Below are 16,022 nucleotides of genomic sequence, written 5' to 3'. Positions count from 1 at the left end.
AACTGTGTCTGTGAGCATCTGTGCTTTATCTTGATTTATTTCACGCATCTGTTAGCAAGATTTTTTTTTGCTTTAGGCCATTTCAGCTTATGAAATATGAAAGGTTTCATGTAGGAACGGTTTCACGTACGAACACGCTGCTTTTGGAGAGCAGGGGAAACATGTATACGACCAAATCAAGACTCCACTAGCTTCTTTCTTCTAAAAGGAACAAAGTTATGGAGGGAGGGAAAGAGGGAAAGAAGGAAGGAAGGAGGGAAACAGGGAGGGAGAGAGAGAAAGAGGGAGGAGAAAACCTTTCAGTGAATCCTTACAGAACAAAGTCCAAACTCCTTATCTTCAAAGCTGGAGCACCTGGCAGTGCCAGCTGGTGCATTTTTAGCTTTCTCTCCAGTCACCCCTTCCCTGCAGCTCCCCCTGCTTTCTACATCCCAGCCAGCCCTCAAATACGTAATATATTTTACACTTCTGTGCCTTTATTTATGCTTTTTTTCCTGCCTGAAATAGCCTGGCCACTGTCAAAATCAGTTTTAAGATTTAAAGATGCAGTTGCAAAGATACATAAATAATTCGCATATACTCTTCACCCGACATCCCCCACTGCTAACACCTTAAATAACCACTGTATATTTAACAAAACTAAGAAATTGTCATCAGTATAACAACATTAGCTAAAATATGGACTTTATTCGGATTTGGGGATCAGTTTTTCCACTGTCTTTTTCTGTTCCAGGATCCAGTCCAGAACATATTGCATTTATGTGTCAGTCCCTGAGTCTCCTGCAATCAGTGACAAGTTTTTCAGTCTCTCCTTGTCTTTCATGACTTTGATGTTAGGCATTTCGTAGTTTAAAAAACAACTCAATTTGTGTTTTTACAGTTTTTTTCTCATGACGACACAGGTTTGGGACTTTTAAGAATACCACAGGTGATACTTTTCTCGTTGCACATTAGAGGGTACATGATATCAACATGACTTACTACCGTTTTGGTGATAAAAGAGGGATTTTTGACTGGTTTATATCCTGCTTCCAAAACAGCCTGGCACTTTGTGATACCCAATTGTAGTACTCAAATATCTCAGTGAATTCTCTTTTCATTATTACATGTCTGTGCCTTCCACTAAACTGTAAAATCCTAAATGGCAAAGACCATATCTTAGTCATCCTCATAGTTTCTTAATGCCTAGTAGACTTGTGTTTAGTGGGTGTTCAGTAAAATTTAGGGATTGAATTGAAAGGTAAATTGGAGTCTGGTTATACCTTCAGGCAAAATTAAAGACCTTAAGGAACCAGCGAGTGATTTTAAAGAGCTCAGTTGTACAGCTTAATATTTATTAAGTGTCTTTTATGTGCTGATATTCTAAGGGCTGGAGTCCCTACAGAATTTCATCAGTAACTGGAAGGGGACATGAAGGGGCCAGGAGGAGCATTGGTAGATGGCATGCAGAGAGGGCTTTAGCTTTGAACCTGGATGATGGAGACTTCGTGATATTTTGAGAAGGAAAAACCAGAGAAGTAAGTTTGGGGTATAAGATAATTAATTTGACTTCTAATGTATTGAATTTGTCTTCTGGGGAAACCCTATGGTTTTTGGAGTTCTCTGAGAGGTAGCTATAAATGCTGGGCAGAAGGCAGGGTGGGCTGAGCGGTTTAAATTTGAAGCCATTCCTATCATATTGCTATCTGAAGCCCAAAAAGGGAGTAACATTAGCAGAGATTGAGTAGTGAGAAAAAAGAGGATGCTCTTGAGGATATTCTGCCGTTAAGAGTAAGAAGCTGAGGAAGTGAGGAGGACAGAAGGACATTAGGACACCACACAGAAGAGATTTCAAGAGCTGGGTAGTTGACAATACCAAATAAGAAGAAGGAGGAAGCACTTTAACTATTTAGGAGAATTAGGGAGTGAGCAGGAAATAAAATGGTAGAGTGATTAACCACCTATTTCACTTTCCTTTGAGAAGCTGAACTATGAAAGGAAGGAAGAAAAAGAGTACTGTGGCTGCAAACAGGTCTCATCTCAGTTCTGCCCCAAAGCCCTGATTTCCGTGGTCTCACATAAAGCACTAAACCTCTCAAGCTATTAACCTTCCTTGTAACTATAACTGGAATAAATAATACCTGGCCTAACAGTTTCACAAGACTTGTGTTCGGGAGTCTGCATCCCCACTAGACTACTGCCAAGCTCCTCGACGGCAGCGGCCATACACAATTTTTATTAAAATTCTCGGGGCCTCGTAGAGCCAAGACAATAACCACTGGAAACATGCTTGCTGGATGAAGTGTTAAGTGTGAGCAGTAAGAAGCGCTAACGCGTACTGAGACCTTCCTGTTCTCCCATCACCGTGCTATGCGCCCAGTCGCGCCGCACTAGCGTCCTCCACAACTCTGAGGTCGGTACTCTTAACTACCCACTTCTCAGAGGAGGACATGGTAACGGGCCCTAAGTTCCCAAACACTGGGTCTGGGAGACGGGGTAACTGTTTTCACACAAAAGCCACAGAGCGATAGAGCACTCTCCACGACGTCGAGTAAAACGAGCCTGAGCCAATAACTCATCTCAAAATACAAGACACCCAAAAAACGGGGGAAAACAAACCGTTTTCGGCTCCAGTCGGTCCCCTTGCTCCCATGCTGGAGCCGCAGTGCGCCTGGGCACAGCTTGACTTCCGCCAGGCCTCGGGACCCCTCTCCAGGCCTCGCGAGCCTCCGAGCTAACGCGAGACTAGGATGGCTTCCCGACTGGGTGGCGCGCGTGCTGATGACGAAAGCGGAAGTTCTGAGGCCAGAGGCGGGACCAGAGCCCCGAGGGGCTCGGGATTGCGGAAGTTTCGTGAGGAGGGTCGGGCGGTTCTCGGGGCGCAGTGTTGTTTTGGAACAAGTTCTGGAAGGGAGGCCGCCACTTGGGGTCCGAGAGCCACCAGCCTTCTCACGTTTGGGGCAACTGCGGGCGGAATCGACAGTGGTGCTGTTGGCTTTCTCTGCCCCCTTTCCTCCTCCAGGAACCGCCTCGAATCTCCGCCATGGCATCCACTTCCAACAACCTCCAGGTATCACCACTCTCCCGCCCCCTGGAGAGCTGGATCGAGGGGAGGCTCGGGGCGTGGGGTGGGGTAGAGGAGCGGGGGAGGAGGGAGGAAGCGGCCGCGCCCCTTGTGCCGGGCAGAAGAGGGCGGCGACCTTGCCCAGAGGCAGGTGGGAGAGTCGGACGCTTTCCGCCCACTTCCGGGGTCTACCAAGCCCACTGGCTTTGTGAGACTCTTGACTTTTGTTGAGGCTTTTAATTTTTTTTTTTTTCCTTTTTATGCCAGCCGAGTTTGAACTGAACTGGGCAGAGCTTTGAACGAGAGGCAACGGACGCTCCAAACAGTGTAAGGGAGAAAGGAAAGAACGTAATGTATCCAGAGCACTGCTCTGAACCAGTTGAAAATAGAGTGGTCCGAGTTCTCTCCTAGTTTCTCAAGTTGGTATAGCAAAGCCCTTTTCGAGCTGTCAGGTGGATAGAAACTTGAGACAGCCTTCGAATCTGAGGAATCCGTGAATTCTTTGAGCTGTGCGTTGATGTGCAGTCTGTTACGGCTCCCAAAGTATGTTAAGATCAAGGGGAACTCTTAAGCTCTTTTTTGACAACGCCTTCCCACCCCTTATTGCAGTGAGCACAGTGTTTTGTACATAATCATGTAATGTTAAGATTTTAGACTTAATTCTTCGGTCTTTGGAATGGAATTTATTGAGATGAGAAATTTTTGAAACAGTCTCCCATTTCTAGAATAGATCTGAGGCTGCAGTGGGGTTTAGAATGTGACTTAACCTGGAGGGCTCTGGTCCACTAGGTAAGTTTGGAACAGAAGAGTAGCATGAATACCTGTATTGAATTCTTGTCTTGGCCTTGCTGTTGAACAGTATTGTACCTTTGAGTATCAAAGATAACTTCTTTTGAAGTGCCCATCTTGTCTTCATCCTTGTTGGTTTGTCAGTTAACTGCATGGTTTTGTTCCACCATCTTTTAAAAAAAAAATTTTATTGACATGTAGTTGATTTACAATATTATATTAGCTTTAGGTATACAGCATAGTAAGTATTTTACAGGCCATACCCCATTAAAAGTTATTACAAGTTAATGGCTGTAATTCCCAGTGCTATACAGTATACCCTTGCTGCTCATCTATTTTATACATAGTCCACCATCTTTTAATTTTTCAAGACTTTTCATGTGGTTTGGGCATTCTACAATGTAACTTTTATCTATTTGCTTAGCTTTTTTCTTTTGCAGGATTTGCAGTTTCATTCTATAATCAGTTTACATCATATTTGAAGGGGATTATTGGATGTTTTTCAGTGAATCAGCTGAAGATTGACCCGTATTAAAGGCATAGTTGCTAGTGTTAAACAGGAAGAGACGTTGAATTACAATTTTATCAATGGTTGGGGTCACAGGTGCGCTTTCTCATCAACTTTTTCAACCTTCTAATGTAGGATTTGGATGAAGAATATTCAATAATGAATAACTTCCTCACCAAACAAGGCAAAAATCTCCTTAGCCAGATGCTTATAATCAAATGGAGAAATGCAGATAACTGAAAATCAAAATAAAATAATGCAATAATGCTACGATAGAATTAAGGTTAGTATAGGAGGGCAGAAGGAAGGGCTTGTGTAACTCTTCAAGGATAAAGGAGAAATGTTCCATAGAGGAGGTGATGTGAGCTCAGATAAAGTGAAAGGTACTGACGCTAATTGTCTGCCTGGCATTTGCTGTGATCTCATTTAGTCCTCAGAACAACTCTTCAAGATGAATATTATTCTGATTTCGCAGTATAAGAAACCAAAGCTTTTTAAAGTTATGATTTGCCCAAAGACATACAATTAATTAGTACTGAAGATGTTTTTGAGTTTAGATCTATCTGCTTATAAGTTTGTGCTTCTTTCACTATAAAGTTATGCCTCTTTGGACAAGAAATTGGAGTGCATTCCAGGCAGAGAAAAACAACATATGCTTCAGTCTAAAAGTATAATAAACCTTGGAGAGGGTTGGGAGAAATTGCAGCTAATGCAGTATGCATAGAACTCAAAAGTTTACTCAGTCCTGAGTATTTTTAATGTCTACCATGCCTTGCATTTTGCTTCGTGTTGGGGAGTCAGAAGAGAAATATATCATCCTTGACTTCCAGGCGCTTATATTCTGATGTGAAAACAGACATACAAAGTGACTACTAGGATACTGTGTGACCTTTGGACAAATGTACAAGAGGCAGTGGAAATTCTGAGGAAGCATAGGCTAGGCCGTCTAGGGGTGCTGGAGAGGGCTTTGCAGCAGGAGGGCCATGATGACTGGGCTGAGTTTTGGAGAAGCTGGAGTTTTATAGGGGGAAGTGGCATAGCATATTCCAGGTGGAGAACACACTATACACAAGGGTATGATGTCTGAGCCAGCTGTGTTTTCGCAGTAGTTTGATGTGATGGGAAGAGAGTGTGCCAGGTGGGAGGTCGAGCCTAGTTAGGCCACATCACAGAACCATGTGTGCTGCACAGAGGTGATTGGTCCCCATCCTGCTGTGGATGGAGAGTCAGGAAAGACAGTATACTCAGATTTTTGTTTTAGAATGAAACTGTTGTATGTGTACAGGAGACAGCTTGACAGATAGCAAGCCTGGATGCCGGGAGGCCAGTTAGGAGGCAGAGTTCTGTGTGGTGGGAGATGGTAAGAGCCAAAATAGTCCAGTACCTATTAGAATAGAGAAGACAGGATTGATCAGGGACAAATTGAAGAGGAAGAATAGTCAGGCTTGGATTTGCATTTAGAAAGTGAGGGAGGAGGAGGAGCCTGGGTTTTCTCCCAGATTTCGTGGATTGGATATCCGAGTGGATAGGAATTGGTTTGGGGATTACAAGAGGGGGCATTTGAGGGGCTAGGGTGGTTTTGAGCTTCTTGGATTTGAAATATCGGTGGGGACAATCAAGTGGAAATGTCCATTGAGCAGTCCAATGTCCATTGGCTACATATATGTAGAACTTAGAGAGGCTGGGCTGGGAATAAGGATTTGGGAGTTAGCAGCATGCAGGTGGTAGCAGAGGTTAAAGGCATCTTGGAGAGTTTATAGAATGAGGAAAAAACAAGGACTAAGGTTCAGAGCCAGTGAAAATCAGCCTTTAAGGGGAGAGAAAAGGGAGCCTGAAAAAGAATTGTGCCACAGCCAAGAGTAAAACCTGGAGAGGATGGTGCTTTCATGACCAGAGGAGGCTGTGTCAGGTGTCTTTTGAGGGCCAAGTGCTTACCTCGTTACCTGTAACTAGACAAATGAGAGATCTGATGGTCACGGAGCAGCAAGCATTGCCATAGGAGGAGTCAAGAAACCGAGATGAACTTGGGGTTCTCTTTGGGACTTTGCTATGGACGTGAAGAGGTGTGAGATGGTAGCTAGAGGGGAACCTTGGAACTGGGGAGGACTGGTGTGTTTCCATTTGTGTGTTGAGCTATGACTCAGTTAGGACTCGCATATGGTTTTATGCTAAATAATGCTTCCCCTGGGAAGGGAGAGGTTAGGTTGGGGAGAACAGCTGAGTAGATATAGTTGAGGGAGTAAGTGTCAGAGGAGGAAGGTGGGGGTGGGCCCCAGAGCACAGGGGAAAGAATTAGCCTTGAAAGACAGGGGCTGGGACATCTTTCCTCCTGAAATAGATGGTTCTGGAATTTACCCAGTTTCTTGGGATTGTCTAGTGTGGACATGTCATGGTCTCCTAATCTGAAAAGTTCAGTCCCAGATGTTACCAGCCTTTGTACTTCCATGTTGATGACTGGATCCTGACTGGTCCTGGGGTAATAGACTCAGTCAGTCTTGTGCCAGGTCCTGTGCTTGACTCCAGAGTGTAAAAAAGCCAGTACAAGAGACATGACTCCTGTGCTCATGGAGCTAGTATTCTAATGGGAGAGGACAGGCCAAAGCAAACAAAATCCACATGTACAGAAATAAGCCACTGGAAGGATTTTAAGCAGAAGAGTGATGTGTTTTAAAATTGAACACATTTGAGAGTCTCATCAGCTTGAAGATAATCAGCTTAAATCATTGAAAACAGCTCACACAGGGAGGGAGTAAACAGAAAGAAGTTCCCACCCAGACCCTGAGGAACCCAGTTATTTCAGTGTCAGGTACAAGAGGAGGACCCAGCAAAGGAGACTGAGCAGGAGCTTGGGAGAGAGGGGAAGAAAACCTGGAAAGTGGTGCTTGGGGGCTCAACAGAGAGCAGTGTTCCAGACAGGTGATGCTTTTTGTAGAGTGTTGTGGAAAGATGAGGATGAAGACAGAGGTGGCCTTTGGATCTGGCATCACAGAGAACCTTGATATGAACAGCTTTATTGATAAGAAAAGGGGCAGAGCATAGATTGGCAGCTGAGGAGTAAGTAGAAGAAAAGGAACGGGAAAGAGTAGTGGCCACCGTGGTGGGACGTGGGCTCTGAAGGTGGCAGAGAAACAGAACCAAGCTGAAGGGTTTTTAGTGTGAAGGATTTCTAAAGGAGGGCTGTCTGTATGCTGATGGAAATGTCCAGTGGAGAGAGTTGTTAGACATGACAGAGGTGACTAACAAGAAGGAAGACGATTTTCAGAAAGCAATAGTGGAGTTTTTCATGTGTTCAACAATTTTTATGAGTACCCATTGTGTGCCAGGCACTGTGCTGCGCTCTGGGGTAATGCAGTGCTCCAGATGAAGTCCTGTCCTTGTGGGCCTTCCCTGTATATTAGGAGATGGCCCATAAATGCGTATACAAGGGAACGTAGTGATAGTCAGAGATGGGACACATGCAGGAGTGAGGGGAGAGCCCAAAGCAGGGATGGGGTGCAGCCTTTGAAATAGAGGATCAGGGGCCTCTCTGAGGACTTGGCACTTGAACTGTGTCTAAAAGGAGACCCTCATGCATCCATCTGTGGAAGAGCGGGGAGAGTGTTCTACGCAGAGGAAGACGTGGGGCTTCAGGTTAAGTCCCAGATGGAGCCAGGGTCCAAATAGATAGGTAGGTCATGACCCAGCATTTGAGATTTATTGTTTGCAATGGGAGGTCATCAGAAGGTGCCTTTCACTGGTGCTGCTTGGACTTCAGTGTGTTGAGTGTGGAAGCAGGCTGACCGCTTAGAGGAGGCAAGGTGGTAGGTTTGCTGAATGTGATAGTGGATTGAGCTAGGATGGTAGCGATGGAGATGGTCAGGGTTATATTCTGAAAGAGTAATTGGCACTCCCAAATCATGCAAGACACAGGTAATTTAATTTCAAATGAAAAATACTAACAGAAACAAGTGTGAAGTGGAGCATTCAGCAGGGGAAAAACAGATGCATGCTCTGAAATTATCATCTTTGATTAAAGGTTTAACATGTACTGTCCAATATGGTAGCTACACGTGGCAATTTAAATTTTACTTAAATAAAATTTAAAACTCAGTCTTCAGTCACACTAGCCAAAAGTTTCAAAAGTCATATATGGCTGGTGGCTCCTATATTGGACAGTGCAAATATAGACATGTCCCTCATCAGAGAAAAGCTGCTTTAAAGTCATGGGCACCATATTTGGAGCTAGATTGTTAAATATTGACTGTACGAGTTTTCTTTCAGCAAATATCATTTTGGTTCCTAAAAGAGGGCTGACTGCAAATGAAGGGGATGCATGGCTGAAGAGGTGAATGGTACAGCAATTCAGAATAATATGAGAAGGAAGTTACAGCTAGAAAAAGAAAGAACTCACTTCTGCTACGTGACTTAGCCGGCTGAGCCTTCCGGTGCGTTTTATGTGCCCAGGTGCACCAGACCACCAGTTGACCACGTGCTGTGACTCCACCCTTTATATCCTGCTGAGCTTATCAAACTTGAAAATTTAGCTTTAAGTTCAGGCTGTTTGAACATTTACCGCTACATTTGATCAATTCTAAAATACACCATTTATTTTTCTTCCCCCTGAGATGGAAGGCTTTTTCTTGCCATTTATCCCATCTGTAGGCAGTTCACAAGCAACTGCTTCAAAATATAATATTCTTAATATATGATTAGTTTTCTGATTATTTGGGTAATTTCTTACCTTAATTATATACTTATTTCTAATATAGCATATCCATGATTGTTTTTTTCTACTGGCTCTTTCTGTTGAATATAGTTTTACTACCTAAATTAAACCAGGTGGAATGTGTTAATAAACCATGCTGTACTTTATTTCTACATATTTTAAGATATTAAAGTTTTTTTTAATAAAAATTTCATTTTGAGATAATCATAGATTCACTTGCAGTTGTGTGAAATAATACAGACAGATCTTGTGTGCCTTTCACCCAGCTGTCCCCCCAGGGAGAGCACGTTGTGAAACTGTAGGGCAGTATCACAACCTGGGTGTTGACACTGATTGTGTTTTTCCATCTTACTCCAGTTTGCCCAGTTCTACTTGTACCCCTGTGTATGGGCTGGGCAGTGTACGCATGCACGTCCAGTGGGTTATTTCTGTCAGAATTCCGTCCCGTGGGCTAATTCCTGTATCTCTCACCGCAATCGTGATACAGAAAAGTTCTGTCCAGAAGGATCCGCCTAGTTGCCCTTTCATAACCACAGTCACTTCTCTTTCTCTTCCACTTACGTCTCTGTCTCCTGACAGCACTAAACTGTTCATCTCTGATTTTGTCATTTTGAGGTTATATGAATGGAATCATTCAGTATGTACCCTTTTGGGATTGGTTCTTTTCACTTTGCATAATTCCCTCAAGATTCAGCCAAGTTTTATGTATCAGTAGCTCATTCCCTTTTGTTACTGAGTAGTACTCCCTGGTGTGGGTATACCACAGTTTAACCATGCAACCTCCAAAGGACATCTAGAATGTTTGAGTACAAGTTTTTGTGTGAGCTGAGTCTTCATTTCTCTGAGATAAATGCCCAGGAGTGCATATTCATATGGTAGTTGCATATTTAGATTTGTAAAAAATGAATGTTTCCCTGAGTGGCTGTACCGTTTTATATTGCAGCAATATGTAAGTGATCTAGTTTTCTGTATCCTCACTAGCATTTGGTAGTGTCACTATTTTTAATTTTAGCCATTCTGCTATATGTTTAGTGATACCTCACTGTGGTTTTAATTTGCATTTCCCTAATAGCTAGCGATGTTGAACATCTTTTCATATGTGTATTTTTCATGTGTATATCCTCTTTGGTGAAATGTCTATTTATGTATTTAGCTTATTTTCTACTTCAGTTGTCTTTAAACTGTTGAGTTTTGAGAGTTCTTTCTATATTCTCAATACTGGTCCTTTCCCAAATATGTGGTTATTATCATTTCTCCCAGTCTGTAGCTTGTCTTTTCACCCTTTTAACTGGTTCTTTTATAGACCAAAAGTTTTTAAGTTTAATGAGGTCCAGTTTATCTCTTTCTTTCTTTCTTTCTTTTTTTGGTTTGAGGTGTAATTGGCATATAACATTATATTAGTTTCAGATGTACAACATGATTCACTGTTTGTATATATTGTGAAACGATCACCTCAGTAAGTCTAGTTAACGTTAGTCTGTCACCATACATAGTTACAGATTTTTTTTCTGTGGTAAGAACTTTCAAGATTTACTCTCTTACCAACTTTCAAAAATATGCAATACAGCATTACTAATTGTAGTCACCATACTGTACATCACATCCCCATAACTTATTTATCTTATAAATAGAAGTTTGTACCTTTTGGACCTCCTTCGCCTGTTTCATCCAGTCCTGACCTCTGGCAATCACCAATCTGTTCTCTATGATCTCATTTTTTGTTTTTGCTTTTTGGAGTTTTTTTTTTTTAACGATCTACATGTAAGTGTGATCATATGGTTTTTGTCTTTCTTGGTCTGACATACTTCACTTGGCATAGTGCCCTCAAGTTCCATCCATGTTTTTGCAAATGGCAAGATTTCCTTTTTTGTGGCTAAATATTTCATGTATATTTATTTTTTTCTTTATCCATTCATCTATCTGTGGAACTAGGTTGTTTCCATGTCTTGGCTATTGTAAATATTGCTGCAGTGAACATGGGGGTGCACATAGCTTTTCAAGTTAGTATTTTCATTTTCTTCAGTTAAATACCCAGGAGTGGACATGCTAGATCATATGGTAGTTCTATTTTTAATTTTGGGGGGGAACCTCCATACTGTTTTCCATAGTGACTGTAACAGTTGAAGGGTTCCCTGTACTCTGCATATTCACCGATACTTTTCTTTGGGGTGGGGGGTAATTAGGTTGGTTGGTTGGTTGGTATTAGAGGAGGGACTGGGGATTGAACCCAGGACCTTGTGTATGCTGAGCATGTGCTCTACCACTTGAGCTACACCCTCCCTCCTTGATTCTTGTTATTTCTTGTCTTTTTGATAATGACCATTCTGATGGGTGTGAGGTGATATCTCATTGTTTTGATCTGCATGACCCTGGTGATTAGTCATGTTGAGCACCTTTTCATGTACCTGTTGGCCATCTGTATGTCTTTTGAAAAGTGTTTTTTCAAATCCTCTGCCCATTTTTTGATCAAATTGGGGTTTTTTGCTATTGAGTTGTATAAGTTTTTTATGTTTTCTGGTTATTAACTAACCCCTTATCAGATATATATGATTTGCAAGTATTTTCTCCCATTCAGTGGGTTACCTTTTCATTCTCTTGATTCTTTCCTTTGCTGTGCAGAAGCTTTTTTGTTTGATGTAGTTGCACTTATTTATTTTTGCTTTTGTTGCCTTGCTTGTGGTATCAAGTCTGGAAAATTACCACCAAGACCAGTGTCAAGGAGCTTACCACCTATGTTTCTTCTAGGAGTAAGTTTTATGGTTTTAGGTCGTAGATTCAAATCTTAAATCCATTTTGAGTTAATTTTTGTGTATGGTGTAAGATAGTGGCCTGTTTTCATCATTTTATATAGGGCTATCCAATTTTCCCAGTGCTGTTTATTGAAGAGACTGTCTTTTTCCCCATTGTACATTTTGTACTCCTTTGTGGTAAATTAATTGACCATATATGTGTTGGTTTATTTTTAGGCTCTCTCTTCTGTTCCATTGATTATGTATCTGTTTTCAAGCCAACATCATACTGATTTCATTATGTATATATACAAATATATGTACACATATATACATGTACATGTATATACTTTATATATATAGTGCTTTTGGTGTCCAGTCTAAGAATTCTTTGCCTAGCCCTTGATTGTGAAGATATTCTTTGTTTTTCTAAAGATTTTATAGTTTTATATTTTATATTTAAGTTAGTGATCCCTTTTGAGTAAATTTTGTATAAACTGCGAAGTTTAGTTTGAGTATTCTCCCTGGGTTTTTTTTTTTTTTTTTGGCTTATGGATGGTCAGTTGCTCTGGCACCATTTCTTAAAAAGCCTACATCCTTCCTCTATGAACTTGCTTTTCTGTGTCTTGGTCAAAATTCAGTTGGACATATTTATATGGCTCTATTTCTGAGAGTTAGTTTTGTTTTTAATACTGCAACTGTTGCTATTATTAATTATGGACATTTTTGGAAGATGTGAAAAAATAAAAATTGGAAAAACTTAAGTTTTATCAAAGATAAGCTGTGTTAAATTTTCTTCTCATCTTTTTTCTGTGCTATTTGCTATTGTTTCAAATACTCTTGTGCTATATATAAAAATTGTATTGTGCTTTTTAAAAACTTCCATTATAAATACTTTTTCCATGTTATCACAAATGTTACTTTATTTTAACAATTCTATAATATTATATTGTGTGGTATCTTTCTGCTGTTTAAAATTTAAGTTTCCATGTTTTGTTTTTTGTTTTTTAAGACCTCTCTGGTTATTGCCTTTGCTTGGTAAACCATTTAGTTAATTACTGGGTTAAAAGATTTGAGTGTTTTCCAGATTCTTGATATTTTCATTGCCCCATTGCTTCTGAAAGGATTTACACCATTTACATTTTACTATTGTTATATGCTTTAGATATAGCAGCATTTGATTTTGAGAATTTCCATAAATGCTTTTAACTTGAATTTTCGTATTATTCAATTATTCCTTAATAACCTTGAGTTTGACTTTTGTTGAGTGAAAAATTGTTTGAGAATCTTAGTGATTGGTACTAGGTAAAGCAGTGTTCACATAGCTTTTACCCATATAATGAATGTAATTTGTGTAGTTACAATTTACAATACAACGCAGTTGTGATTTAGAAAAAAGGATAGCTTTGTTTTAAGGTTGCTTTTATTTCTCAAGAAAACTTGCAGCATGATTATTTACTTCAAGCTTACACTATGCTTTGATTTTGATAGTATGATTTTGCCTCCCTTCAAACAGAAAGCAATAGATCTTGCTAGCAAAGCAGCCCAGGAAGACAAAGCTGGGAACTATGAGGAAGCCCTTCAGCTCTACCAACATGCTGTACAGTATTTTCTCCATGTAGTTAAATGTAAGGTCATAGTTTGTTCGTTTGTTTGTTTTATTTATTTAAAAGCACTAGAAGAAAAGATTGTTCTATTTCATTTATAAAAATTGAAATATGTCTACTTAGTGAAAAATAAAGTGGTGCCCTCAGCCCAACTGTATCCTGAATTATATGGTGTACAAAATTATTTTATTATTTTGAAATTCTTTTGAAATATGGAGAGAATAAATCAGCAATATAGCTGCCAAAAAAATTGAAATACAATGCCAGAAAATTATAAATCACCATTAGCAAAAACGTCCCACTAGCCTGTTAGTAGTTTTTAAGTACTCAGCCCACAAATGTGCACAGCTTTGACACCTAAACGTATTAAAGTGCCATATAGTCAATGGAAGTAAGTTTTTATTTTGCTAGTAATATACCCAAATTATGTAATCTGAACCTACTCATTTTATAACCATCTCATTGAAAATAATCTGTTTTAAAAATAGGTTGGGGGATACTTGTACTTAATGTTTCCCATATGCCAGGCACTGTTCTGGGTACTGGGATTCAACAGTAAGGAAGAAATGGCTGCCTTTGTGGATTTTAAACCTAATGCTGAACATAAGTGAAATAAGACATTTAAAAAGTGTCTTTCTGGCAAACTTAGTTATTTTTAAATAAAAATCTTAGCAATTGGATAATTTAGTATTTTCTTTCGAGCTTCCCGATTTAATGCTGAAGTTTTTCTGTCAAAGTAAAGTGCAGCTAAGAATGAATCATACATAACGTATAAGGTGGGGCCAATGCCGTGCACTGCATATGTCCCTGAAGTCTCCTTTTGCCTCCCTGGGGACTTTGTTTAGTAAAATTACTGTACTGATGATACACCTGACATATGGGATTTCTATCACTTTTTATACTCTGAAATCAAGCTTATGTAGACATTAATGGGAATGGTTAACATTTCTTTATTTCTGTTTGTCTTCTGACTGGTTTTGTGAGACAAGCAGCTTTCAGCTATCTGCCCAGAATGTAAAGGAAGAATATGAAACCCACAGAATATTAAATAATTTTTATTATTATTTAACATTAACTTAAAATATCCTAGTGTCTTGTTCAGATCTCTTTCTGACTCACATCACCGTTGGCATCCAGCCGTGTTGGAGGAAGGAGTAGAAAAGGTTAATCATCATTGGTTCCCATGAGCTAGAGATGATCTTTTCTCTCTCCCCCAAAATAGATTTTCCTTGTTGAAAAGTGTATCTATGAGTTTAAACCTGTCTGTGTAGAATACTAATGGAAAAAAATCTCTCATTGCCCCTTAATAGATGAAGCACAGGGCGATAAAGCCAAGCAGAGTATCAGGGCAAAGTGTACAGAATATCTTGATAGAGCAGAAAAACTAAAGGAGTACCTGAAGAAGAAAGAGAAAAAACCACAGAAGCCAGTGAAGGAGGGACAGCCAAGTCCAGCTGACGAGAAGGGGTATGTATTTTACCGGGTGAGATCGAATTGTATCGCATTACAAGATAAAGTTAAATTTAATTTGTGAAGTAAATTCCTTTTGTTTAAACTAGGTGTTGGCAAACCGTGACTCATGGGCCAAATCTGACCTACTGCCTATTTTCTTAACTAGAGTTTTATCGGAACACAGCCTCGTCCATTCATGCACCTGTGGTCAGTGGCGGCTTTTGTGCTGCCCCAGCAAAGCTGAGTAGTTGTGACAAGAGGCTGTGTGGGTGACAAAGCTTAAATATTTACTGTCTGGTCCTTTTCAGAAAAAGTTTGTCAATCTCCTGTTTACCAAGCTCAGGGGGTGATATAACTCAGATCGCTCTCCGTGACTGCTTGGTGGTAGTAGTAGAAAAAACATTTGGTAGGAATGGTACTCAGTTTTTTACCCTCTGGCTATTATGTAGTATTAAAGTTTAAAATTACGGAAGTGATATGTGAATTGAATCTTTGACTAGTGGTATTGGCTCTTAGTACTGAGCACATGCACAAAATGAAAAATTAATAATGTAAGTAATTTTTTGGATATCTTATGTAAAGTTTTTGGGGGGGATTTGCATCGAATTTGCTTTATTTTGTCATTGTAAAGAAAACAACACAGCATAATTTATAAACATCAAAACCCATTTCTGAAATGTCTTCCTAGACGGGAGATATATCACTTACAGAAGCAGAACTTGTATATTCAGCACCTAACGTATGCATGCCAAGCTCTGTGCTGAGCAGTGGTAACAGTCTACTCACGTCATCTGATCATTCTATTCATGGTGCCAGAAGTGGTTCCAAGTGACAACATACAAGTTTGGATGCCATACAGCTGGGAGCGATGCCCCACTCCACCAGGGTTGTTCTAGGAGATACCACTGCTGCCTGCTCCCTCACCAAGCACGTCCAGTGCCAGGGAGCGGGCAGGAGAACCTGCCACGGCGCCGTCAGCAAAGCCAGTGGTTTCGTCTACAGCTGCGTCTCCTTGTGGGCAGCCCGCACCTCAGTGGCTTGCTTGCACCTTCTAGGAGGACTTTGGTCACTTTGCCCCCCTAGCTGCAGGGGCGCCTAGGAAGGGCAATTAGGTACATCCTTCACAAGAAAGCATGGGAGAAGGAGGTTGGCATGAGTGTTGGCTGAATTAGTTTGCAGATTCCACTTC

The 16,022-nt window shown here is 40.6% G+C and overlaps 2 protein-coding genes across 6 annotated transcripts in view; one reads left to right on the top strand and one right to left on the bottom strand.

Moving 5' to 3' along the window:
• The window catches only part of SERPINB5 (serpin family B member 5), a 51,797-nt gene extending 49,043 nt beyond the window's left edge, over positions 1–2,754 (bottom strand). Inside the window, exon 1 of one of the 3 annotated variants that reach the window (XM_010961279.3) lies at positions 2,599–2,754. The gene's annotated coding sequence lies outside the window, so the exon portion shown is untranslated. The remainder of the gene's footprint in view (positions 1–2,598) is intronic. The other 2 variants (XM_045521460.2, XM_074355336.1) reach the window with 2 other exon arrangements.
• Positions 2,755–2,844: 90 nt separating this feature from the next.
• The window catches only part of VPS4B (vacuolar protein sorting 4 homolog B), a 37,676-nt gene continuing 24,498 nt past the window's right edge, over positions 2,845–16,022 (top strand). For 2 of the 3 annotated variants that reach the window (XR_006727079.2, XR_835732.3), the window contains exons 1-3: positions 2,845–3,049; positions 13,291–13,402; positions 14,692–14,848. Coding sequence is in view for 1 of the 3 variants with exons in the window: in XM_010961280.3 (XP_010959582.1) it covers positions 3,023–3,049; positions 13,291–13,402; positions 14,692–14,848 (296 nt within the window). In the remaining 2 variants the exon portion in view is untranslated. The remainder of the gene's footprint in view (positions 3,050–13,290; positions 13,403–14,691; positions 14,849–16,022) is intronic. The other variant, XM_010961280.3, reaches the window with a different exon arrangement.

The sequence above is a fragment of the Camelus bactrianus genome, chromosome 30, assembly GCF_048773025.1.
Source record: "Camelus bactrianus isolate YW-2024 breed Bactrian camel chromosome 30, ASM4877302v1, whole genome shotgun sequence".
Classification (NCBI taxonomy): Eukaryota; Metazoa; Chordata; class Mammalia; order Artiodactyla; family Camelidae; genus Camelus; species Camelus bactrianus.
The sequence above is the reverse complement of the archived record's forward strand: the minus strand, read 5'-3'. Positions and strand labels throughout refer to the sequence as shown.